The sequence below is a fragment of the Jaculus jaculus genome, chromosome 3 (assembly GCF_020740685.1).
Source record: "Jaculus jaculus isolate mJacJac1 chromosome 3, mJacJac1.mat.Y.cur, whole genome shotgun sequence".
Taxonomy (NCBI): Eukaryota; Metazoa; Chordata; class Mammalia; order Rodentia; family Dipodidae; genus Jaculus; species Jaculus jaculus.
In genome coordinates, this window is record NC_059104.1 from 153,047,111 (window position 1) to 153,074,311 (window position 27,201).

General features: G+C 47.4%; 1 protein-coding gene and 1 pseudogene across 2 annotated transcripts in view; both read left to right on the forward strand.

The window, feature by feature from the left end:
• Positions 1 to 11,514, forward strand: part of Tmc3 (transmembrane channel like 3) — a 38,828-nt gene extending 27,314 nt beyond the window's left edge. The window contains exons 16-22 of one of the 2 annotated variants that reach the window (XM_045146346.1): positions 2,561 to 2,689; positions 3,314 to 3,424; positions 5,283 to 5,408; positions 6,070 to 6,148; positions 7,579 to 7,621; positions 8,969 to 9,308; positions 10,671 to 11,514. In XM_045146346.1, the coding sequence (XP_045002281.1) occupies positions 2,561 to 2,689; positions 3,314 to 3,424; positions 5,283 to 5,408; positions 6,070 to 6,148; positions 7,579 to 7,621; positions 8,969 to 9,308; positions 10,671 to 11,514 (1,672 nt within the window). The remainder of the gene's footprint in view (positions 1 to 2,560; positions 2,690 to 3,313; positions 3,425 to 5,282; positions 5,409 to 6,069; positions 6,149 to 7,578; positions 7,622 to 8,968; positions 9,309 to 10,670) is intronic. The other variant, XM_004658238.2, reaches the window with a different exon arrangement.
• Positions 11,515 to 18,637: 7,123 nt separating this feature from the next.
• Positions 18,638 to 26,171, forward strand: LOC123459479 (annotated as a pseudogene).
• The last annotated feature ends 1,030 nt before the right edge of the window (positions 26,172 to 27,201 follow it).

Sequence of the window (27,201 nt, forward strand, 5' to 3'; positions counted from 1 at the left end):
GGTAGGCTGGGAATTAGGATGGGTTAAGAGGAGGGGTGGACTGAGAGGAGGGGTAGGATAGGGATGGTAGGGTAAGAGGAGGGTTGGGCTGGGAAGAGGAGCTGCTTTTGCAAAGGAGCACTTGAAGAGCTCTGTAGTCACACCTGAGCACTCTAGTCCATAGTCACACTGGGACACTCAAGACCAGCACTACCCAAGACTTTTTCCTGTGGTTCCTGTCACACAGACACTGATCCTAAGTGGAGGGACATCCTCAGAGACGCAGACCCACTCTGGGGGAGGCCAAGTCCTTAGGAAGCCTCTTCAGCCGAGACACCTCCAACCCCAGGGAAACATTTTCTTAGGGGTGCTGGAGAACTGACAAGGTCATTCATTCCACAAGTGCCATATAGGAGGGTGGTGCATCTCAAGTGAGCCCACCACCTCCGGCTTTACCTATGGGACCACAGATGGTGCTGCTTATCCAAATACAATCAAAAAGAAGAACCTTGGATATTCCTCACATCAGAAAACACAATCTCTTTCCATCATCAGTCACTAAAACACAGGGGAATAAAAAACAGGGGATTGAGTGTTACAGAGTGGCATTCCTGTAATCACTGCTGTGTTCTTATAATACATCGTATTTTTAGTGTCTTCACAAATTCAGTATTAAAAATAGCATGTGCCACCTTTTTGCATTTGTATGTGCATGATGTGCATGTAGGTGTGTTGTGCATATGGGTGCACACATATGTGAGTGAGTGAGTGAGTGTGTGTGTGTGTGTGTGTGTGTGTGTGTATGTGTAAGTCAAATGCCAATTTCAGGTATCTTTCTCAGTAGCTCCTCATCTTATTTTTTTGAGACAGGGTCTCTCACTGAACCTGAAACTTGTCAATTTGGGCAGACTAACTAGTCATCAAATCCAAAGGATTCTCCTGTCCCAGGCTCCCTAGCACTGGGCTCACAGGAAGCCACGTGACACCCAGCATGTTTTCTGTGAGTGCTTACCATCCAAGCTCAGGTACTCATGTTCACACAGTAAGCACTTTACCAACTGAGCCATCCCCACAACCCCAGTGTGCTCCGTTTAGTTATTATGGGCTAGACACCAGGCATTGTTATGAGCACCTGATTTAATTGTTATTGTAACTCTAGGAGGCAGCTGCTATCATTTTATGCACGTTGAAAATGGGGAGACTGGGGCTAGGGAGGCTGCCTTACCTAACATCAAACAAAACAGATAGCTATGTTGGTTATAAGAAACCCAATATTTAATTTTAACGTTTTTATTTGTTAAACTCATCCTCTTATTTTTTCCTACCACTAATCTGAATTCCACAAGGATTAATTCAACTGCATGTCCAATATAAATTGATTTAGAGTCAAGTCAGAGCTCCTGGATTTTGTCCTGTATGTAAGGTGAGTAGATATCCCAGCCTGTCTGGAATATTTGAGTTCTTACTCTCAGCTCAGCCTTTTTTTTAAGAAAGAGAGAGAGAGAGAAAGGGTGCACCAGAGCTTCTAGACATTGGAAACAAACTCCAGATGCATGTGCCGCTATGTGCAACTGACTTCTGTGGGTCCTGGGCTGTCAAACCTTGGTCCTTATGCTTCACGGACAAGTGCCTTAACTGCTAAGCTATCTCTCCAGTCCTCAGCTCAGTTCTTTTGCTTTTAAATATACCCCTGCTTCGATATAGAGTCACCTTTTTATTAACATGACTTTGGACAAATTGCTTAATTTTCCCAGACGTGCCTTCCTGATCTATAAACTTTATCCTTCTTTTCACAATTTTAGAAGATTAAATAAAGTAACATATGGGAAGGTGCTTAAAACAATGTCCAGCCAAAGTTGGGGTGCTTGACAGACATCAGTAAGCCTGAAAAATCAGTCACATATTAACCTAGGTCTAGCCACATCTAGAGGTGGTCCCAAAGTGCAGTTAATCCAGTGTTTGCTTCCTCCCCAGAGGAAGGCATTTTGCCTAAAGTGTGAGGGAAGGGGTTGAAGAGAGACTCAGAGGGTGAAAGCCCTTGATGTGTAGGCATGATGACCTCACGTTGGAGCTCCAGAAGCTTGTAAAGACCCAGATGCGGCAGCATGTGCATGTAATGTCGGCGCACTTCTGGCAAGGTGGGAGGCAGAGACAGGAGAATCCCTGGAAGTTCACAGGTCAGCTAGCCTGCTGTTTGCAGCAGAGAACAACACAGAAGGCCTGTCTCAAACAAGGGAGCAGGTGAGGACTGACACCTGATATTGTCCTCTGACCCCCACACATCCATACCCACAGAGAGAGAGAGAGAGAGAGAGAGAGAGATTTTTAAAGTGTGAGGAGAAAGACAAACCCTGCGCAAGGGATCTTCATCCATCCACAGAAACTTATCTTATCTCCAGAACGTGGCCGTTGGAGTCTCAGACCTTGGGCGGAGCGGGGGCAGTGGTCTTGTGTAGCTCTTAAGGCTGAGGGTATAAACACCAAAGACAGAACAATGCTCCTCCTTGGAGCTTCTGGACTACAGTCCTGGATGGTGACCGGAAGGGGTCACACCATGGACTGACCTTCTCCCTGGTTCCAGGATGGGGGCCTTCTTCTCCCCATGTCTCCCAGCTTTCAATGTCCTCAAGCTCATTGGGCTGATGTACCTGAGGAGCTGGGCAGTGCTGACCTGCAACGTGCCCCACCAGCAAGTGTTTCGAGCTTCCAGGTGAGTAGGGATATTGTCTGCCTTGGGCCAAGAATGAAGATGTATCATAGTATGTCTCCCCCAGTGAAGAACTACCCAGTTTTTGCCCATCAGAATGTTCCCTGTCCCCTGTTCTATTTTCTCCATGAAGCCATTGCCCATGTCTCACCCTTGGAATTCATCGTGACTCCTCTGAAGCTCATGAGATACGTTCTAAACTTTTTCACTGACATTTAATCATTTAGGGGGAAAAAAATCACATACCCCACAGAGCTCAACCATGCTAAGTGTTAAGGGCCAAGTCCAAGGCTGGGATCGGGAGAGGGGAGGATTGGGGAGAACCAGGCTGGTGGGCAGCAGTTCTAAGGTTTTGCCGTAAGAAGGGTTGCTTGTGTAGGAGCTGGGCACGTGGAGGTGGGTCACTTCTCGAGTGGTTTGTTGCATACAAGCACCCATCCAGGGCCTGGGAGGCGAACACGTTGGAAGAGTTCCTCAGAGAGTCAGTTTCCAGGGTTTTCAGCTGCACATGCGTGAGGGCACACCCATTTCTGGGTGGCACTGGTTGGAGGGTCTTTCTGTGATGGTTTCTGGGACAGGTCTTCAGATGCTCGCGTTCTTAACACATGTCATCCGTTTCTTCTGCAGATCCAACAACTTCTACCTGGCGATGCTTCTGTTCATGCTGTTCCTCTGCATGCTGCCCACCATCTTCGCCATCGTCCACTACAAGCCATCTCTGAACTGCGGGCCATTCAGGTACGCCCTGCAGGTCAGTCTGCTCTGCCAGGAGCTGCTGACGGCCACAGGGAAATCGGGTCACACTCAGTTGCACCCTCCTCCTGGCATGAGAATAGGGAACAGAATAGAAGGCGCTCAAACTTGCATCAATTGAACCCCAGGCCAGTGCTCTTGCCTTTAGAGTAGGTGATCCTCAACTACACCTCTCTCTATGTTCATATTAAAAACGAAATAGCTCCTAGCCAGGTGTGGTGGTGCATGCTTTTAATTCCAGCACTCGGGAGGCAGAGGATGGAGGATTGCCATGAGTTCAAAGCCACCCTAAGAAGACTATATAGTGAATTCCAGGTCAGCCTGGGCTAGAGTAAGACCCTACTTCAAAAAAAAGAAAGAAAGAAAGAAAGGAAGAAAGAAAGAAAGAAGGAAAAAGAAAGAGAAATAGCTCCTTTAAAATATGTTTTAAAAAATAAGTAAAGCCGGGCATGGTGGTGCACGTCTTTAAACCCAGCTCTCGGGAGGCAGAGGTAGGAAGATTGCCATGAGTTCAAGGCCACCCTGAGACTACATAGGAAATTCCAGGTCAGCCTGAGCTAGTGTGAGACCCTACCTCAAAAAAAAAAAAAAAAAACCAAAAAAGGAAGATAAAACTAACACTAAGATCAGGAAAGGGGCTGGGATGATGGCTCAGTGGGTGATATTGCTGGCTACATAAGCAGGAGGACCTGAATTCAATCCCCAGCACTTACGTAAAAAGCAGAAATGGCCAAACACTTCTGTAACCCAGTCCTTAGGGGAATGGATATAGGAAGATCACTAGGTTCCCTCGTTAACCAGTCTAGCTGAAAAGAAAAAAAAAGAGGACTCCAGGTTCAGTGTGAGACCCTGTCTCAAGGAAATGAGGCAGAAGAGCGATAAAGGAAGACACTTGATGCCTTCCTCTGGCTTCTAGACATGAATACGGATAGATGTATCTGTATGCACACATAAAAGACACACACACACACACACACACACACACACACACACACACACACGGAAGAGAACCAGGGAAGTTGGGTGTGGCTGACCAAACCTATAATCCTAATACTTGGCAATCTGAGGCAGGAGGACTGGCAATAGTTTGAGGCCAGCCTAAGCTAGAGAACAAGACCCAGCCACATGACAAAACCAACTAATAAATAGATAATTAAAAAGTAAAGAGGAAATAGCATCACTCCTGGGCTATACAGAAAACGACCTGGTCAAAGCCCAGAAAATATTTAAAAGAGAGTTCACGCCACTTTGTGCTTGCCAGTATCTAGTCATATCCCGACAGAAACCACTTCCATCTCCACCTAAACCAGTCTGGGTGCGTGAGTACTTGCTTTGTCATTGTCCTCTCTGTTGATACATATGCACACAGCGGGGCGATTGGCCACCTCCAATCCTGCCCTGTAACGAGATGACTGCTTCACATGAGAATATCCCAGAATGTCAGGCAGCCTTGCCATTTGGAGATTTGTTCCTAGTTATTTATTTATTTATTCATTCATTTTTTAAGAGAGAGAAGGAAGGAGAAAGAAAGAAAGGGAGGGAGGGAGGGAGGGAGGGAGGGAGGGAGATAGTGGGTGTGCCAGGGCCTCCAGCCACTGCAAACGAACTCCAGACGCATGTGCCCCCTTGTGCATTTGGCTAATGTGGGTCCAGGAGAACTGAACCTGGGTCCTTTGGCTTTTGCAGGCAAACACCTTAACCATTAAGACATCTCTCCAGCCCTGTCCCTAGCTTTCGTAGCTGGCTTGGGACTTCAGCCTCGAGGCATCTAGATACAATAAGTCTTATAGCAGCCTCCAGCCAAAAGCAATGAAGTCTGGAGTTAATTTTTCCTATTTCACAGTGGACAAGAGAAAATGTATGACATCGTATCAGAGACGATAGAGAACGACTTCCCTGCGTGGTTTCACTCTGTGGTCGGGCACATCAGCAGCCCTGTGGTCATCCTGCCAGCTGTGCTACTTCTGTTGTGAGTGCCACACTTGCCAGCCTTCGGGCACAGCCACAGACCATACTGCCATTCAACGATTACACAAGATGAGTTAGTCCACTCAGAAATCACTTGTGGAGGTTGACGAGATAGGCAAGGACTTTGAATCACACCCCAGAGTGACACAAGTCACCATGCCCCCAAGAGGGGGCCCATGGGACCCTGGGAGGGACTGGAGGCTCACTCTCACTGAGGTAGCTGTGATTCGCCACAGCATCAGCTCTATTACTGCGGTCGCCATAACGTGACCATGGCTCATTGTGCAGAAACTTCCATAGTCTTGGAAAAGAATTTCACAATTCAGCTGAGTAGCTTGGGCTTAAAGACAAAAAATGGAGCCAGTTAGCAGTCCTGATTCGCTGCAAAGTGCCCCCACCTGCTTCTTGGTACCTTCCTGTTGCTACCACAGGGCAGAATTCCAAGCCAGTGGGGAAGCAAGAGAAAGAAAAGGAGAGTAGCTCTTTCCTAGAGCCCATGGACTAGGAGCTAAAAGGTGCATTCTGCTCTGGGTGGGTGGGGGGGTCAGTGGGTAGTGCACATCTGGACTGGGAATTGTCACCTCTCGTACTGCCTGTGTGGTGGTGCCAGAAAGCCACAGGGCCAGCGAAAGCACACTCACTTCAGTGTCCTTCTGCCCTAGCATGCTCATCTACTACCTGCAAAGCATTGCGCGCTCACTGAAGCTGAGCAACCAGCAGCTCAGGATGCAAATCCAAAACGCAAGTATCATGTGAATGTGGCTCTTGTGAGCATGGCCAGCCATTTGCCACCTGAATGAGCTCTCTTCAGCCCAGGGCTGTAGATGAGCCCAGTCCTTCTGGTGACTAGGACGCTTGGCCAGCCCCTAGGGTGGAAGGCAGCTACCCCGAAGGTCTTCTCAAACTCTTTCTGTGAATACCCATCCATGGCCTGCATTTTCAAAGGAGTAAGCCTGTCCACTTGAGCATTCCTTGTGTGTTTACACCACATCACTGGATGCGAGGCATCTCCAAGGGCCCGAGTGGACTGGCAGAGAAGAGATCCTTCCCCAGTTCGTAGTCAGATTGGACTCTGAGTCTAGCTGTGGTTTGTGCCACCAGAGATTCTGCTTTTTACTGTCCTTTAGACAGTGGCTGGCAAAGCCCGCTTTCCTCACTGGGGCTCCAAGCCTCTCCCAGAGCAGTCAGAGGGATGACAGGCTTCCAGGGCCCTTCTACAGTCTCTCCTCCTCTGCATCCTCCGTGGAGTCCCTGAGACTCAAGATGGCCAGAGATGAAAAAAAATTTAAGGAAGCCTCTCAGAGTCATGCCAACCCTGCCCTTGACTCCTGAGAATGGCTGCCTCTGTAAATCTGGCATCAGGATTGCCTCGCCTTCATTGAAGATGCTCCTGGGGGAGGGCGGGGGGCGCGGGGATCCATTTTCAATTAGTAAAGGAAAAAATCCTCCCATAAATATCAATCCATTCAAAGAAATAACAAACTAGACTTGTGAGAAGGGAACTTAGAAATTCATTTGCAGTTGCAAAGGGCATTTTGCTAACACATGTCTGTGTTATTGTAGATTCATATTTTCTTCTTTATGACTCAGGCAAGTCATTACAAGCTGAGGATCCCTAATCTAAAATTCAAAATCTGACCTACTTGAAGATCTGTAACTGTTTGAATATCAGCAAGAGACATGGAAAATCCCTCACCATGAAACTATGTCACGTACATTGTTAAAAACAGCCTATAAAATTATCTTCAGGCCATGATGTGTATACAGTAAATATGAAGCATAAATAAATTTCATATTCAGCCCTGGATCTCATCCCCAAGACATGTTATTATGTATATGCAGATATTCCAAATGTAGGAAAAGTCCAAAATTTGAAACATTCTTGGTCCCAGCTACTTCCGAATGTAAGCACAGCTGTGGATTAGCTGTCTCTACATAAGACCAGTCAGACATAAAACTCTGGCTCATCCATGTCTGCATTTATTCCCTCAACTAACAGTCCTAGGCCCTCTACTCTGAGCACAGTGCCCCCGGTAGTCAATCATGGCCCAAGGAATAAGTAATGACAGCCATGTCCTTTTCCTTCCTCAAAAAAAAAAAAAAAAAAAACCCAAATTAATTGCATTCTCCCTACAAAATTGAAAGCAAACTGATTACCATTTGCATTGTAGGCAAGATCTGAAGATAAGAAAAAGGTCGCCCAAATGGTAGAGGGTAAGTATATATTTAAAGTGCTTTTCCACCACAGTCAGACCTGCAAATAACTCAGAAATACCAGCAAGACTGTCTTTGGCTCCATCCTGTTCTCTCCATTCAAGTCATAAAAACGGATTCCTGAATAAGAACCCAATGTCATGGAGTCTCCCAGGGCATACCTTTTGGCCCCCTCCCCATTCTCCAAACTCAGTCTAGTGCAGGGCAAAAGGAGGGTGCACTGAGCCACCGGAGGAAGGAAAGCGTGGCGAGCAGGTCTAGGTGTGGCTTGGGGTAAAGAGGACAGGTTCAACAAAAGCCAAGAAGTGGGTCTGTCTCCCAGGACCATTCACCCAGTATGCATGCCGAGAGCTAAGAGGTCCATCACGCACCACTGGGCTGATGCAGCCCACCATGTCCCGCAAAGCACAAATGTGAATGAACCCAGGTCCTGTAGGCTATCTTTTGCAGCTGCTTCATGCTGTGCTTACTGGAACACAGCTTTTCCCCTCCAGGAAGACACTGCAGTGCTAACCATGTGACCCGAGGGTCGCGCTTGCTCCATCCAGCCTGCAGCAGGGCTCCCAGGTGACAATTAACTGTGCAAAGTGATTGTGGCTCATGCTATCGAATGCACTGGAATTGTGAGAGGTGGCTTGCCAATTAAGAATATGAGGTGATTCAGGCGGTGCCCTCCAAAGCCAGGAGCCACACAGACTTTCTCAAAGTACCAACTGGGTATCATGTATTGTTTCCACCCAAGGCCCCATCTTTTTCATAGTGCTATGTGGACTATTAAAAGAAAAGCACACAATTGTCATATAGTTTTATTACACTTATTGTCTAAAGGAAGAACCAGAGCCCCAAAGCTGCCGTACCTCGAGGAGGGCATCAGACGGTGCCTGTAGCCTCAGTGCGCTTGGCTTCTTCCATTTCTTGCTTGAGCTCTGTGAGTACGATGGCTTGAATTTCAGAATGTCGGATGCTATGAGTTAGCTGTTTGCAAGTGCAGCAGATTTCTGTAGACTGAACTAAGTTACTAGTCAGGAAATGCCTGTAGCTAAAATAGCCTTTTGTCAGCCAGCTTTCTGTGGTAACAACAAATACCTGAAATAATCAACTTATAAAGACAGAAGGTTCATTTCGACTCACAGTTTTAGAGGTTTCTGTCCATGATCCATTGATCCCGTTGCTTAGAGCGAGGCAGGGCATCATGGTGGAAGCGTGTTGCCAGGCCACAGGTGGAAGTAAGGAAGAGGCAGAGAGCAGCTTCCCTGAGGGCACGCACCCTCTACAACCAGAAGTCCTCCCACGAGGCACTACTTCCTCCCAAGTGCCATCGCGTGGGCACGTGGGGACCACCGGGAGACATTCAAGTTATCAGCCACAGCCAATCTGAGTGTGTCACCTGCTCTCAGGTCACCTTCTCACAAGCCCTGCCTCTGCCTGCAGCTCGAATCCAGACCCAAGAGGGAAGCACCAAAAGGCTTCGAAAGGACAGTGACCTCACTAGCCAGCTGTCGTCAGTGCGCACAGCAACGCTGCAGAACCTCGGCAGCGCGGCCAGCCTGGACTCCCTAAGCAGCAAGAGTGTGAAGGTGGAGACAGCCGTGCCGTCTCTGCCCCAGAGCCCTGGGCACAGGTCCAGGCGTCTCTGTTCTCCCCTTCCTGGTGAATCCAGATCAAAGCCACAGCAGGACATGACCAGGTGAGGCTGAGCTGTGGCATAGAAGAAAACCTGCCTTCTTGAAGGTGACACCCATGGTGGCCCACTAGCTGCCAGTCACCTGAGGTTTTCAGATCAGGGCCGTTAAAGTCTAGTTCTGCCTGACCACCAACCATGGGGTCAGAAGATAGTGACAGCTGGTACAGAGAGGAAGTGAAGGCAACGTGGGGGAGGGGGAGTCACGCTTTGTTAAACCTGCATTCTTCCCCTGTATAGCTTGTAAATAAGCCAACCTAAAAGGCATTTCATATATATAGATAGATAGATAGATAGATAGATAGAGAGAGAGAGAGAGAGAGAGAGAGAGAGAGAGAGAGAGAAAGCATATGGGCATGCTAGGCCCTCCAGCCACTGCAACAAAACAAACAAACAAACAAAAAAACTCCAGACGCGTGCACCATTTTGTGCCTATGGCTTTACATGGACACTGGGAAGTTGAACCTGGGTCCTGAGGCTTTGCTGACAGGCACCTTAACCACTTGGCCATCTCTTCAGCCTCTAAAGCAGACATTTCTATAGCCTAAGCAAGTACAGGCATTTACATAGTTTGGGTTCTGATTTTCTTCCTGGATTGGCCATATGAGTAGCAAATCTCTCCTCAGATGCCGGCCGATCACGTTGTTGGCACGATTCTCTGTGCATTATTGTCGTGGTCAACTGCTTGCAGACAGAAGAACATGGCTTCCGTTAGTGAGTGGCTGCACTGTACTTCTGGATGAAGAGGACAGAGCTAGCCTGACTCAAACTCGAGTCCAGAACTACACTTATATAAATAAACACAGTTCCTTTTGGTTTTATTTTCTTCTTTTTTAATGTTAGAAAGGAACCCTGCCATAGGCAAGCTGTCTTCACATTCTTGCAAGTCTTCACGAGGAGGGATTCAAGTCGTCCTATGAGCGCTGGGGCTCTAGACTCACGATTCTTTCTAATGGGTATAGCGCCCCTAGTGGACACTCACGGAAGTGCCTGAGAAACCGGAAGGCAGCTTAGACTTTGGATGGGCAGGGAGGCAGGGTTCCTAACTGGGCTCCACAAACACTGGTCCCATGCATGATAAGCTCCTGGCAGGACCAGAGCTCCAAGGTAGGATGTATTAATGCAACATCCCTTGCCCTGCATCCCCAAGGAGACTGGTGAACCTTACTGGTGGGGATCAGCGTTCTGAGATGTCCTACACTAACCTGTTCACTGAAATGTTTCTGTATATGAAATCCACAGACCAGTCATGAACACTTTGTCAATGCCAGAAATGCTAAGAGAGCTGCTTCCCTAGTTTTCAGGGTTCGGAGTCCATGGCTCCAAGACCCACAAGGCCATAGCTACTTAATCATATCTGTCCCCCAGGTATCGACACGGTCCATGTGCCAGCACTGGTGACCTTCGCAAGAACAGATTGTACACCCCAGTGAGGCTGACACAGCCAATGGAGGATGTTCTCTCAGAGCCTCTTTTCCGAAAAGACTTTCAGACCACCGGTCCTCTTCTCCAAGGACCTAAGGTCTCCACCCCAGTAGCGCGAGGCCATAGGCCCTGCGCCCCCAGGTACTATGTCATTCAAGAGCGCCACTCTCGCAAAAAACCCCACCCAACTTTCTGGCCAGAAAGACACTTCAAGATAGATGCTTCAGGTGACATTGTGGAGATGTACCCCAGGAATGTGGGGCAATACACATTCCAGGTCCCCCACCAGCCTTGCTCTCCACCACTGAGTGAAGAAGAGGAGGAGATGCTGAGGAGAGATTTTGTCCAGTGGTCAGTGTCCCCTCATTCCCTGACAAACCTTCCTCAGACTCCTCATTTTTACATTGGTGACAGGTCAGAAAGTGAGACCCGTGACCCTGAGCACCAGCGGAGGATGTACTACAGGTCTGAAGATGATGGTTTCGAGGGCCATCTTGACGGGCCCATTTTTATACACAAAAAGTCACGCTCCCGGAATGTCCGATATTCCCAACATCCACTGAAGACCAGAATCGAGGCCAAGCTGGAGCCATCCTTCACTGAGTCTGACTCTGTGTCAGTGGCATCCAGCAGTGACCAGCAGAACAGCAGTGCTGACCAGTATCTACAAGTCAAGCCCAGCCAGGGCAGGTTCCCAAGATCAGCGGGCCAGCCAGGCAGGAGGAAGGCCAAGTCCGGGCAGACACTGCCCACGGAGCTGAACAATCTGATTTGTTCAAATGTCTAGGCTTCCTCCAGTGTCCTGATCATAGGTACCAGGCCTCTTTGGAAGCACACTGGGCCAGCACAAGACTCCACACTTTCTGGGAAAAGAGAACATTCCTGGAGGGTGTTACAGATTGGTATGGCATATTTGGGCTCCTGGGCGAGGACCTGAGATTCAAAGACTGTAACTTCCAATTCACAGCAACGACACCAATTTCCAGGGTCTTCTCATGTCTAGCTACCTTCAGCAAATACGGCCGTCACTTCAAGAAAATTTCAGGTCTTTGTTTCCATCGATGATGACTACAACTCTTAGGCAAACCACGCATGCTACTGGGACCACAGAAGCCAAACTAGAGACTTGCCTGATTGTGTTTGATGATGTGAGCAGAGTGTTTCGTGATGGTGCCTTTCAACATACATGTATTACTACGACCTAGTAAGCACCCCAGGATGACATGGCCACCCTGAAAGAGTTCATGATGCTAAATTTACCAGGAAAATTGGTTTAACGGTGGCCAAAGTAACACACTGGCCTAGAGACCTTCTTTTACCATGAATTAACTAGCCAGGACCTGAATGGACATAACCCTGGGTTTATCTCCAAGGCCTACTGGCTCACTTCACTGGAAAGGATGGGGATTGAGGCTCACTACCACACTTAGTTGGAGACAAGGAGTCAGATTTCTTCAAGAAGATCTGTCTTTTCAAGTACATTTAAAGACTGAAGCGAGGGGAAGATTTCATGAGCAAAATAAGGATTGCATATGTGGTTTGAGTCAACTCTCCATGTTAGGAATATCAATACAGCAAAGGTGGAACCAGTCCAAGGGTGGGCAGGCAGGTGCTGGCAAGATGTCCTTGCAGAAGCAGCGTCTGTGCAAGGTCGCACAGTGTCCTTTGTGACAGGTGGCTCTGATCATATTTGTAATAGTTTGTCTTATCTACATGATACTTCCTGCTTCAAACCCCTACCCAAACTGACTCACTTTCATGTCAGGGCTTGACAAAGGAGACTCACATTAATTCTGGCAATTTCATAGTGCAGTAAAAAAACGAGTGGCTTGAAAGAATACAGATTTATCATTCCCCCGTTTTAGGAGTGAGGAATGCCGTCAGTAATGGCAGGGTCCCCTTCTCAGAGTATCATCACGTAGCAATGAAGGTGTCAGCCAGGACTGGCATCGCATTTGAAATCTTAGCTCTTCTAAGATCATGATTGTTGTCCAAAAGCCATGCCCTTGATGTTCTATAAAGGAGTCCATAGCTCCCGAGGGCTGCCCTCATTGCCCTGCTGCCTGTCCCCCTCCACACATGGCTATTTGATTCTCACGGCCAGCTGAGCAGGGCTGTTCGGCTTCCAGTCCTATTTTGCCGGGAAAGCCTGGATCTTCTTTGAAAAATGACTCACCTGAGTAGGTGAGACTCCTCCAGAAACATCTTCCTTATGATTCTCAGAAGTTAACTCATTCTTAGAAGTTAATCACAGCATCAAAATCCCTTCTCCTTCACTGTGTAATAGAACCTAGTAATGGAGGAAAGCCTCATCAGATTCACAAGTTCCCTTACTCCATGGGAATACTATCCACAGCATGGATCCCAGGGGTTAAGGAGACCTGCCACAGACACTGCCTACCTATTGTTGAGTGGGTAAATAAATGATTGAGTCCAGTGCTGGAGATATGGCTTAGGAGTTTAAGCATTTGCCTGCAAGCCAAACGACCAGGTTCAATTTTCCTGTACCCACATAAGCCAGATGCACAAGGTGGCACATGTATCTGAAGTTTGTTTGCAGTGGCTGGAAGCCCTGGCATGCCAATTCTCTCTCTCTTCTTCCCTCCCTCCCTCTCTCCCTCCCTGTTTCTCTCTCCTTGGAGAAATAACATGTTTAAAAAAAAAAATGATTGAGTCCAGGAGGATGTAGTCTAGGCTCGGTGTTGTGCAGTGCTGGAAGGGGTCCTGCAGGATTCAGTCATTCTTTCATTTCCTTTAGTGCTCAACTGAAACCTCAAGCAGACTGCAAAAGATCAGCAGTTCAGGCCCCTGGAACAATATGTGGGTAGTTCTCAGCTCTGGCCAGCTCTTAGCTGACCTTAGGCAAACTCCTATGACAAAACAGATTAGCCACTTCTTGGCTGCTCTGACCTCACCTGCCTTCTGCTACAGGTCTTGCTGACTGTGTCAATTACTTTCTCATTGCTGGGACAAAATAGTTAACCAGAAGCAGCTTATGGAAGGAAAGGATTTGTTTCTGGCTTACAGTTTTGAGGGGAAGTTTCAATGTGGTGGGTGGGGATGGAGGGAAACATGGCAGGAGCTGACAACGGAGCATCACATCTTCACTTCTGCAGGGAGGAATTAGATAAAGTGAGCTGAGTGTAGCAAGCTCGGCTATGCCACTGCAAGGCCTACCACCTTCTCTAGCAAAGCTCCACCTCCCAAAGGATCCACAACTTTCCCAAACATTACCACCAATTGGGGGTCCAATCATCAAACACATGTGGCTGGTGCTGGGGACAAAGTGATTCTCCAAATATTTTGAGCACCCAAGAATTCCAAGTTTGGAGAAACAAGAATCAAAGACACTTATAATGGTTTTAAAAAATTTAAATGATTTTTTGTACATTTGTATTTATTTATTTAAGAGTGACAGAGAGAGAGAGAGAGAGAGAGAGAGGCAGATAGAGAGAGAGAGAGAGAATGGGTGCACCAGGGCTTCCAGCCACTGCAAATGAACTCCAGACGCGTGTGCCCCCTTGTGCATCTGGCTAACGTGGGTCCTGGGGAATCAAGCTTTGAACTGGGGGGGGTCCTTAGGCTTCACAGGCAAGTGCTTAACCGCTAAGCCATCTCTCCAGTCCAGCTTTAAAAAGTTTAAACTCTGCTCTCTACATTGTGTTGTAATATAAGTGTGGTCATCTCTTGAAAGTTTGATGTCTAACAAAAGTCACTTTCTATAGCAAGATTTGCTTTCCTGAACTAGGGGTACATCTTGCATGCTCTGGGTTCAAACACAACACACACACATAACCAAGCAAACACTTTCCTGAAGCTTTTTTTTTCTTTTTCTTTTTTAATGCAAGAGAGTGAGAGTGAGTGAGAGAAAGAGAAAGAAAGAGAGAGTGAGAATTGGCATGCTAGGGCCTCCAGCCACTGCAATCAAACTCCAGATGTGCACATCTCTGACTTTGTACACTTGTGTCACTGTCTGTCTGGCTTACGTGGAACCTGGAGAGTCAAACATGAGTCCTTGGGCTTTTCAGGGAAGCACCTAAACTGCTAAGCCATCTCTCTAGTCCTCCTTAAGTTTTAGTTTTGTGCTATTTAAGTTTAAACAAAATTCTTATAGGTCCCAGTCTGAGTTGCAGGCTAGAAAATTATAGAGCTTTAAAGAAATACTCTACAGTGAATGTTAATGAGGCTTTTAATTTAAAATTCCTCTCATGTCAGTATGTAATAAAGTTAAACAGTATATGATGCTGTAAAATGAAAGGGAAATGTCTTTGACCTTACTGTTCATTATTGAGTTCACTTCTTTACAGATGTGAATGTTCTGAACATGAATATGCAAACACACACAGCATGCATTGCTTCACAGAACATGTGGAGGTTTATCAGGAAGTGATTTCATTGTTGTATGAACATCATAACAAGTACTTACCCACAAGATGGCTATGGTGTCTCTGGGTGATATAATCTTATGGGACTACTGTTGTGCATATTGCCTGTAATCAACTAAAGTGACATTCTTATGTGTGTACATAAACAATAACACATATACACAAGTATATCAGTAGTCATTTCTCTTTTGCACTGAAAAGATATAGACACACACACACACACACATATAATCTGCTCTCCATACTGTGTTTTAACAAATAGTCATCTCCACCCAGCTATATCACTCCTAGGCATATATCCTAAGGACTCATCTCATTTCCTTAGAAGTATGTGCTCAACCATGTTTATTGCTGCTCAATTTATAATAGCTGGGAAATGGAACCAGCCTAGATGTCCCTCAACTGATGAGTGGATAATGAAGATGTGGCACATTTATACAATGGAGTTCTACTCAGCGGTAAGGAAAAATGAAGTTATGAAATTTGCAGAAAAATGGATGGATCTGGAAAGGTTTATACTAAGTGAGGTAACCCAGGCCCATAAAGCCAAGCACCACATGTTCTCCCTCATATGTGGATCCTAGCTACAGATGATTGGGCTTCTGTGAGAGAAGGAAAAAACTCACTAGCAGAGGCCAGTAAGTTAAAAAGGAGATATAAAGGGAAGAGAAAGGAAGGGAGGAGGGTACGTAATAGGTTGGTATTGTATATATGTAACTACAGTGATTGAGATGGGCAGGTAATATGATGGAGAATGGAATTTCAAAGGGGAAAGTGGGGGAGGTAGGTATTACCATGGGATATTTTTTATTATCATGGAAAATGTTAATAAAAATTGAGTAAAAAAAAAAACCAAATAGTCATCTCTTAATGTTTTATATCTAACATATAGGTTTACTGTGTTAAGCACTATTCTAATTATTATTTATTTGACCCTCATTTCAACTGCTAGTACTTTTCAAGTGACAATATTGAGGTCTGCAATGACTAATCATTCTAATCACTTGCCCACGTTATGTCTAGGAAGGGATGCTAAATGATCTGAAACACAAGCAGTCTGGCTTGAGCACTGGTCATCTTGTTTTAACTCATTATTATTTGATTTACTATTTTATCTAATTTATTTCATGTTTTGCAGCGTTGGGCATACAACCAGGGCCTCAGACATGGTCAACAAGTACTGCACCACTGAGCTACACTCCCAGCCCAAACACAGGTTTTTGCTTGAGACAGGAGCTCGCTAGGTGGGTCTGGCTGGCCTGAACCTTGAAATGTTGACCAGGTTTGCCGCTGCCTGCCAACTGCTGGTACTACAGGGATGTGGCACCCAGCCTACCTTCCAAGCACAGGCTGTTTCACTCGTAACATTGTTATCTTCCAAATTGTATTTGGACATACTTATATATAATGTATCATATGAATATCTTTCCTTATTGGTCCACTGGATGATATACAGAAATTACACTGGAGGAAGAAAAGAGCTTAAATTATATTCAGAGAAGTTTTAAACACTATCCATATATGCCGAATAGTGAATGACTGGTGGTGAGAAGAGCTGGCTCCTATCACATCATACTGACAAGCAGCCCATGCCTCTGCTGTCTTAAACAATGGCTCTACCCTCAGTTCCCTCAGCTGTACTGTGTGACTGGAATGGTTACATGATGTCCTATACAATGAGTAACTGCAACTCTGTTTGATGCATGACAAATAGGTTACTTCCAGCGGCAAGGACATCCTTCTGTCTTGGTGCCCAGCTTAAAGCATGAAAGAACAAGTATGTTAAGTGTCACTACTTTGTTTCTGTAATGTTCTATGCATTTATATTGTCACTCACATAATGCCACCACAACCATTCCCCATACTGGTAATAACAGAACAGGAACGACCTGAAATGTCTCCTGGTTTTCATTTGAGATTCCCTTGGAATTAAGTCTGCATCTTTCTGTGTCATTACAATTATTATTATTTTTTTATTTTTTTGTTGTTTATTCTTATTTATGTGAGAGCGACAGAGAAAGAAAGAGGTAGATATAGAGAAAGAAAGAATGGGTACACCAGGGCCTCCAGTCACTGCAAAGGAACTCCAGACACATGTGCCCCCTTGTGCATCTGGCTAACATGGGTTCTGGGGAATTGAACCTCTAACGGGGGTCCTTAGGCCTCACAGGCAAGCTCTTAACTGCTAAGCCATCTCTCCAGCCCATTACAATTATTTTTCCACAAAGTATCTGTCCATGTCTAATTTTTTTTTTTTTTTTTTTGAGGTAGGATCTTGCTGTAGCCCAGGCTGACCTGGAATTAACTATGTAGTCTCAGGGTGGTCTTGACCTCGTGGCAATCCAACTACCTCTGCCTCCAAAGTGCTGGGATTAAAGGCGTGCACCACGCCAGGCTCTCTCTAGCTTTTGATGATATGGGTATGTCCTTCGTTTGTAAGATGTGGCTGGGTGATCCATCTTGGGCATGACTCCTAGGAGTACTTTCACTTCACATGGTCTTCACAGTGGCGTAGAGAGATACTTTTCATTGTAACAGTCAAGCTTGCAGCAAATTAAACCGGCAGGAGGCGAAGGAGCCCGTCCACCCTCGCATAACCAAGAACGGAGACCGCAAAGCTCCTCAAATCCTCACCCACGTCTTCACAACACGGTGGTCCCTGTATCTTCCAAAAAGGACTTCCAAATATAGTGCCTACACCAGCCAATCTTCCGAACCTTTGAGGAAACAGTGAGCACACACAAAAAGAAAGAAATGTTAAGAAAATTAGCCTCCAAGAAAATCAGTTGCAGATAGGCCTAAGGAGAAAAAAAGCTGCGAGCTCTCTCTGGTGGGACGGGCCTCCAAGCACCCCCACCGGCCCCACTGCCTGAAGCTCTGGATAAGGTATGTACCTCTGTCTGAACTCGGTTTCTCTCCCTCTCTCTTTCTTTAGGCTGGGGATTGAACCCAGGGCCTTACACACGCTAGGCAAGCATTCTCTACCCACTTAGCTACATCTCCACCCCTCTGTCATCTGAATTATTTTTTTTTTCTTTTTTGACAGTCTCACTAAGTTGCCCAGGTAGGTCTTGAACTCGTGATCCTCATGCTTCAGCCTTAGTGCTATCACATCTGTACTGTACATGGCTCCTTACAGTGGTCCCTGGAACTAAAAAGGTCCACATCCTACCTCTCCCATAGGTCTGTTTCCCTCCTGCAAGAAGCAACCTGTTAACCAAACCAGACAGGCAAGAGTCAGGGTCCTTCCACTTGCTTCAGCTTCTATTACAGGAGAAATTTCCTGCACTGGTTCTCCAGAATTGTCTCCAGCGAGCCGCCTCTCTTTATTCACACTGCTTGCTCCTCGCTATTCCCCCCGCCACCTGCAGCGACACCCTAGGAAGTGGTTGGTGTCCCAACAGGCCCAAACCCTCTGAGCTCTTGGGAAAAAATGTCCTGAGCCAGACTGCATTTCCTACTTTGGTCCCAGGGCCTCCCTTAGTCTCTGAGCCCAAGCTCCGCCCAGAGCCCGGCAGCTGCGGGATGGCTGCCCAGGCCCTGAGATCCGCCCAGCGGTGGTGCGAGCTGCAGGGCCGGCCTCCCCGCCTGCACACCTGCCCATCTCACGGCGGGGGGCGGGTCGTGTGAGGATGCGCACCAATCAGGAAGCGGGGGCGGGGATTAGAGCTCCGCCCTCCGCCCAGCGCCCGGGTTTTCCGGCTCGCAGACCGCTCGGGCCGCGCAGCCCCGACCTGGTACGCGGGCGAGATGGACCTGGCGCGGGCCACGCAGCTGAGCGAGGAGCTGGCGGAGAAGGTGCTCCAGTACAGGCGCGATGCATCGGGCTGGAAGACGTGTCGGGAAGGCGTGAGTGAGGGGCTGAGAGCGAAGAGATCTGGATACCACGCCCTCGGGGGCTCCCCCGGTTCCACCTCCCCCCAGCGTTTTCTGCACCCCATGCCTAGAGTTGCTTTGATTGATTGATCCCATGGAGGATGGCATCTTTAATAAATACCGAGTGTGCTGTGCTCACAGAGAATTCAAGCGGTCTGCCCCTTTCATTTCGGGATGTAGTTTGAAATGTTGCCCCTTGAATGAAGAATCACCGACCTTACCTAGGATTCAGGGTTCCCTGCTGGGTGGGCCACGCTACAGGGCCCCTCCAGATTGCAGTGCCTCCTTTGGTAAAGTGTGTGCCTTACAGACCAGCCCTGCCCAGCAGAACACATAGCAAAGGGGGCAATGTTCTGTAACTGGTTGCCCTATATGAGTGCTTCTGGCCACAGAGCATGAAAAGGTGACTGGTTTGATGTAATGAATTATTACACTTAACAAATTTAAATGCAAAATTAAATAGCTACCTACAGCTAGGGCTGACCACATTACACATCCCAGATGAGCCTGCCCTGGGATCTGCTGTATTTTTTATTTCTTCCTCTTTGTGATTAAGGAGATCAGAAAGAAATAGTAAGCAGAGCACTGGCCACTTGTCCGATTTTCATGGCACCAGGATTTTGACATCTGTGGCCTGCCTGGCGCCCTCCTGGTGTTTATGCAGGTGGTATACTGAAACGTTGGGCATTTGGTTTCCAGCTGGCCAACCTGTGAGAGCCAGGTGTCTTTGCCCTGACCTAGAATCCACATTTCAGTTCAGTTTCTTTTGTCCATGGGAGTTTAGTCATCTTTACAGCTGTCATTTTAGTGTCATTTACTTAGTGGACATTTTTGCTCAGAGCACTGTCACATGAACCCTGGGAGAAGGAGACAGTCTGGCAGAGGAAATGAGATATGCCAAGTGCACACTGGCAAAGGAGTTACAATGACACTTTCAATCGCACTGAGAACACCTTTCTAACCCTCCTTTAAAGTTCTGGGTCTTAGTGACCTGATCCCTTAGCCCTGCCCCTTCAGAGATATATTTTTCTGGTCACTATTGTATAAGGACCCCATATTCTTTCCCAAAATGCAGTGTGCTCACCTGGACCAAGTTCTGCTTTCATGCTTCTTTGCTTCTTGGTCAGCATGCCAGAAGCATTGAGTGGGTGGTGCTGGCAGGGACTGCTGGGTGCCCTGGCCAATTGGGTGCTACTGCAGCTCCAGATACCACAAGACTCCCCTTGCCTGGCATCCGTTTCCCTAAGGGAGGGCCAGTGTCACCTCAAAGCAGCCCCGCATCCTCTGCCTATCACAAGTTAGCTGGGGCAAAAGGGTCTTCAAGCTTTTTCTTGTGTGCCTCTAACAGATTTGTGAGAAATCACACATCCTCCTGCAAATGTCTTTGACATTTGACATTCTATTGACAGCTAAATTTTCATACCTCACATTTCTGACAAGTAATAAAATTTGAACAAAGCAGTGACATCATTCTTTTAATTGTATGTAAATTAAAAAAAATAACTTACTGTCTCCTGTTTTGTAAAATGGCATGTGTGTGTAATCCTGAAGGGCAGGAGGTAGAAGCGGGAGAACCAAGAGTGTGAGGTCAACGTAGACTACAGGGTGAGTGTGACCCTGCATTCCAGGACCTTGACTCCCACAGCAAAACCAGAAACTGGCAAATAATGAGTCCAAAAATCATGACTGGGGATATACTTGGTGGTGGCATGCCTGAGTCCCTAGATTCGGTCTTTACCATCCCCACCCCCCCCCCCACACACACATAAAATAAAATTCTTCTTAGTCAACATTCTATGTAATAACTTTCCCTTACTCACATGGCTTAACATAATACATTTAATCCTTTTCCTTTAGCTCACATGTCCTAACATAGTGCATCTTTTCACTTAGAAGTTATTTTACCTTGTCCATGTACATGTAATTGAAACTCATTTTTAAAAAAAAAATCATGTATTTTTTACCTTAAGATTATTTAAAATAAAAAATTGAAGTATGAGAGTAATTTATTACAACATGATTACATTGGAAATTTGGATGGAACTGATTAAACCTAAAAGGGGAATTTTTATTTATTTCCACAAGAAATGACTGGGAACTCTTTGTTCTTATTAATCAAAGCTCCCTGAAAAGATGTGACTTGTCAGAAAGATGAGGCATTCAGCAGACATTGAAGCCAAATAGGAGGGCATGGGCTTCTGGTTAGGCACCACGTCATGCAGGTTGGTGCTTTATCATTTGGTGGATCAATGAAGTGTGGGCCTTTCCTTGCAGATGACACTTCACAGTGGGATTTGGACAAGTCTCAAGAATCCCAATTCTGAACTTGATGGGTGAACAGTAAAGGACGTACAGATGAGGCAGGAGTCAGGCAAGTGTTTGTGACATGTGCCGCTGACGTCAGCATTTCTCGCCAGTGGACTTTTCGCTCGGGCTTCAGACAGCAGCCCTCAGAAAATGCATTTGGGGGCAGAAACCATATGTAGAGGCATTACAGCACTTAGAAACAGTGATCACTTCCAGCATTTCTTCTGCAAAATACTAGAATTCAGAAATGGCAAAATGTCCTTGTTTCTTGGGGAATGAGTACTGTGCACAAGCCAATTATGCCACTGGAACATCGTGGGTCAGGAAAGGGAGAAATATGACATTCTACCCTTGGTGTACAGCTCCCTGACCCTGCATTGTCCAAGCATTCCTGCCACTCCAGGGAACCTTATACTTTAGGTAGTTCAAGCTACAGAGAATTTAGAATTTAGTTGGAGAAGATCCCAGTGATGCACTTACTCCCCTTGAAGGTTATTTTAAGACAGACTTGAAGCTAAATCTTCTAGAGACAGGCTCCATCTACCCACTGGTAAGTATTCCAATGCCCCACGCTTCCCTCGAGGCCCCTCTGCTCCCAGCATGCCAACCTGCTGTCCATGTTCCTCATGTCTCAGGCCTTGGTTATGGGAGGGGCCAGGAGAGGATGTCACCATGGGACGTAAGTCACCTTTGTGTTGGCAGACACTGTGCATAGGCAGGACCTGCCCCCCTCAGTCGCCCTGAAGCTCATTTCTCCCAGGGACTTTGTGGACTTGGTGCTAGTGAAGAAATATGAAAATGGAACCATCAGTTTCAATGGTGAGTGATGGCAGGTGCGGGGCTCTGTCCTCTGCACCCCTAGATCCTCAAAAAGAAAGCCGGGCAGCTGGGCACAACTAGGAAGTTTACATGCTCTGTCCTCTCCCCTTAGAAGGTGTTAAGAGATTCTGTGCTGTGAGGGTCAGAGGTGAGCAGGCCACAAACCAGTGACATGTTCAGTCCTGGATTTTGTCACCACTCCTTTTCAATCCTGCTGAGGCTCAGATTTTTATGCTGCGGACATTCAGGTTGCAGTTGGATGTCACCAAATCTCCATGTGTGGGGATGTGCCGAGTCCGTGGGAGTATTCAGAGAGGGTGGGCGCTGGCCGTCCCTTTCCTGCCCAGTAGGAAACAAAGCTGTGCATCTGTCTGATGGGCAAGATGTTGGGTACACTGTCATCTCTGGGCTGAAATTTAAAAGGGGATCTTACTCTTCTCACTCCAAGATTTTCATTCTAGAATGTTCTTTCCTCTAAAATTCTCACAGATTTGGAGAAGCTGTGTATGGGAGAGCATGAACCTGGGTATGTGTGAGTGGAAGGAACCTAGGGTGGTAGATGAAATCCTTTCTGACCCCCTGGGCTCAAGGTACGCAGTAATTCAGTAGTTGTCTAGCTGTCTTCAAGGTGAGCTTACTGGCCTAAATGTCTTCCAGCCACCCATATGGAACATGCGCTGTGCCCCCCACCCCACCGAAGCCAGGTTTCGTGAGAGGATTTAACCATCCATGCGGGTTTTTCTGCAGATCTGTGCCAGGGTAAGGGTAAATGGTGGAGGACCCATCTCAGGCCTAAGATACCATCATGGGGTCCCCCCAAGAACAATATTATGTTAAAAACACTGCGACACACATTTACTCAGCCATGATGCATCAGCAACTGTGACACCTGGGAAATTCACAGGAAGCTTTATGGATTTGAGTATTCCTCTCTTCATCCCACAAGGCACGTCAGACAAATGTACCATCCCCACGTAGCAGATGCACAGACTGAGGTTCACAGAAGTTAACATACGTGTCCATGGTCAAAGGGTAGGAGGGCAGCAGAGCAGGGCCTTAGCTCCAGGGCTCTTCCCCGTTCTCTGGGCGCCACTCACCAGGCTGGAGCAGCTGAGGAGACAGCTGCCACAAGGAATGGGACAGAGCTTGGGCTCCAAGACAGTTTAGGGACCCGGTGGCGAATCAGCCTCTGAAGTGAGGTGGGCATCCCTCACCCGGATCTTCACCAACCGTGGCCTGGGTGTCCAGGAGCTCTCTAGGTAACGAATTACCTGCTGGTCACTACTTTATTAGGGAACCTTCTGTAGCGGACAGCTTCAGGTTCACTGAGATGAACTTCCAGACAAGGCACAGTTATGGAGGAAGGGATATTTATGGAAGCTTACAGATCCAGGGGAATTTCCATAATGGCAGAAAAAACTGGCCTGCCTCCATAGGACCAAGCAAAAAGAAAGAAGTACAAGCCAAAAGTCAAAAGCCACAGCACACTTCAGGAACTCCAGCTAGGCACACTTTGCATATCTTTAGATTGAAATCTGAAACCCATGGCCACACCTTAAGATCCACCCAGTGACACCGCCTCCAGCCAGGTGGCTACAGATGCAAACTACAAACAATAAAGAACTGAATATATTGGGGGCCATCTATCCAAACCACCACACATTCCAAGCCGACAGTGAGCTATTGCACCTGCAGGTGTGTTCCAGGGTTTCCTGCACACCGTGGGAGGGGCGGGCTGGGCTTCCTCATACTGTGCCAGGGAGCAGAACTTCGTATCTGGATTTTACTAACACCAGACTGAATACCCCTATGGCACACTGTGCTAGCCTAGTTTGTTAACCATCCTTTGGATGTCTCTTGTTACGTACAACAAAGCTTCCTGAGGTTGGTAATAGCACAGCCATACTTTAGCGTACAAGCACACACAGTTGTAGTCCCTCTGGACCCTTCGGACTCATTCTCTATGTCTCCGTTGAGTTAGGTACTAAAATGCATAGGGGTTGCAGAGCCCCTTTTCCTTGGAAGGAAATCGCCTACCCGTCTTCCTTAATGGACACATCCTGTGACCTTCAGTCCAGGTGATGGCACAGAAGCCACAGAAGAAGTGGGTGGGTCAGAAAGGTTCAGTAATTTACCCAAGATCACAGGGACAGGAAATTATAAAAGCACAGTTTAAACCCAGTCATCAGCGTTACAATCTGTGTTTTCTACTGCTGTGTGCAGGGGCATGCTCCGTGTGTTGTAATGAAATCCTCAGCAGATGTGCCCAGCTGTCTCTGAGGGTAACTGGCAGTGCTGCTAAGCCACCTTTGAGCCCCTCCCCATGTGGCCTACCTCTCCTGTGACCCCCCCCCCCACCAAACCCAGGTTTCCCCAGGGAAAACATGGTATCTGGCTAGGATTTCTCACCTGCTTTGTGTTTTCAAACCAAAGAGGACACAGGCCAAGCTGAGACATGATGAGGGCTTGCCTTAGCCCAGCAGAGGAGGTGCAGAGAGTGGGTCCAGCAAAAGGAAGGGAATGGTAAGGGAGGGCCGGGGTGGAATCTGACGGTGCTGGGCCCGGAGCAGCCCCACCCTCAGAGCTCACCCTCTTTAGTGAGAACAAGAGCACAGAAGAGAAGCCACAGCTTGGAACAGCTGCTTTCCCTGTGTCTCTCTGGGCCTCAGTAGCTGTCAACAGCTGGCAGAAGGTGATTCTAGAGGATCTCCAATTCCAAACCTCTCAAATCAGGCAGTCTTTCTGATGAGGACTATGGACAGTGCCAATCAAATAAAATGTCACATGGTTGCTAGAAAGATTGGCCCTGTTGTCCTGGCCTCGGAGGAATTTGGGACAGTGGAGACCTCTCCAGGCTCCTGTTTATTTGTGTCCCAGCATCTCTTGTGTGTCCCTGCAGAATCTGATTTGGGCTGGTGGTAATCCCTCTTGTTGCTGCTGCAGTAAATCACGCCTCCAGTTGGCTAGATCCCGCCTAGGGGCTTCCGCCACAACAGGGCTAAAGTTTGGGTATAAGGCTCCATTACAGCCTTAATATGAGTGAGGAATTTACAAGACCTTTGTCCATCTAGGTTGTATTTGCCATTGGGTCATGCATTTGAAATGACACAACTAATATAAACAGTTCTAGTTAACAATGGTAACAATGGTAACAATAACATTACATGTTAATATTAATATTTATGAAGGTCAGGTAGCTTTTCAAAACAAAAGAATACTGAAAAGGACAATGAACAATGTCAGTTTCCAATCCCTTTCATGTCAGCCTAAGAAATGCTCTCATCAGCTTCTGCACGTTTCCCTCACAGTAGCCTTGGACTTGACTAGAGAGAATCATAAGTGATATGGGCCATGTGGGGGCGGCTCAAAGATGGCCCCTAAAACTGCCATAGCCAGGGTCTGCAGCTGTACCCCCCCCCACAAGACTGACATAAAAAAACAAACAAATGAAACAATACATACACTCCTGAGTGTGCAGAGATGTGAGCATATCATGTCTTCATAGTGGTGGAGTCTTGACCCCTGGAAAGAGCGCAAGATGTCCTGGGAATTCCTGACCTTGTAGTGTGAAATCCTGCCTCTCAGTGGACAGATATACAGGCATCCGCGTCCATCCCGCCCAGGGTGAACTCACCAGTGTGCTTGCAGGAACATCCCTTCTTGGGTGGGGAGGAGGGACTCCCCCACTGCCCTGGGGACCAGGGGCACAGAAAATGTTCCCTGGAGGACAGTCTACCCGCCTGAATAATCGAGTCCAGAGGGGCCCCTGGGTGCTGAGGCCAGAGTGGGACTGGTTACGATCAGTGTGTCCTGGCCACTGCTGCCTGGCCAGCATTTCTCCTCAGTGTGTGCGCTGCCAAATTCACAGCTAACCCAGCTCTGCTGTCCTTCCCCAGGGAGCCCAGCAAGACCAACCTGGTCTCGTACTTCCAGACAGACCTGAGCGGCTACCTCCCGCAGAGTGTGGTGGACTCCTTCTTCCCACGCAGCATGGCCGGGTTTTATGCAAACCTTCAGAAGGCGGTGAGGACATTCCATGGCTAAGGCTGTCACCTATTGGCAAAGAACACTCATGACCCAGTGGGAACTCTGGTTGTTGGATGTGGGAGGATGTGGAGCCCTTGGGATGCTGTTGCAGTCTGGGTCGCATTGCTGGTAGAAATCACCCAACCAAGAGCAGCTTCTGGGGGAAAAGAGATTTATTTTGGCTTACACGCTTAAGGGGAAGCTCCACGATGGCAGGGGAAATCAATGGCATGAGCAGAGGGTGGACATCACCCCCTGGCCAACCTACGGTGGACCACAAAAACAGGAGGGTGTGCCAAACACTGGCATGAGGAAACTGGCATGCAGAAACACCCATAAGCCTGCCCCCAACAATACACTCCCTTCAGGAGGCATTAATTCCCAAATCTCCATCAGCTGGGAACCTAGCATTCAGAACACCTAAGTTTATGGGGGACACCTGAATCAAACCACCGCAGATGCCAATAGTGAACAGCAAGTCTGAGCGTGCCAACCAGGACAGCAAGCCCCCTTCCTCACTTCCCCCTCAGCTTTGGCATGGGAGGAGCTGTCCATTGCCTGTGGTGCTCACACACCGCCGTCAGGGCAGACTCAGCTGTGGCTGCATGACGAGAACTCTGCTCTGGCTCTGTGGTCCCAAGCCCCGTGTGCTGTCCTGGAGAACCACCACCCCCGGTTCTGGTCACCAAGTCCCGCTGCCTCTGGCCTCTAGAGCTCTCAGCCCTTTGCCGCAGACACTCATATGCATTTTTTCTGATCCTGTTTTTATACTTTTCTTTTTTTTACACTGTACATGATTTTTCCCTCTTACAAAGATGTCATCCTGGGACATAATGTTTTTTTAAAATCATAGAATAATCCTATTGGAAAAAGCACTTTGAATCATCCATCTGAATTGTTTTCTTAACCTTTCCCCACTAACTTTCGTGTCCCATGAAACCAGAATGAATCTGTCCCAGGCACATTGCATCCTTAGGGGTGGGAGTTCTTTTTGTAGTGGTTATACATGGAACCATCTGCTCCTTCATGCCCGCGGGCCTCTGGAGAGGAAACCTCCATTG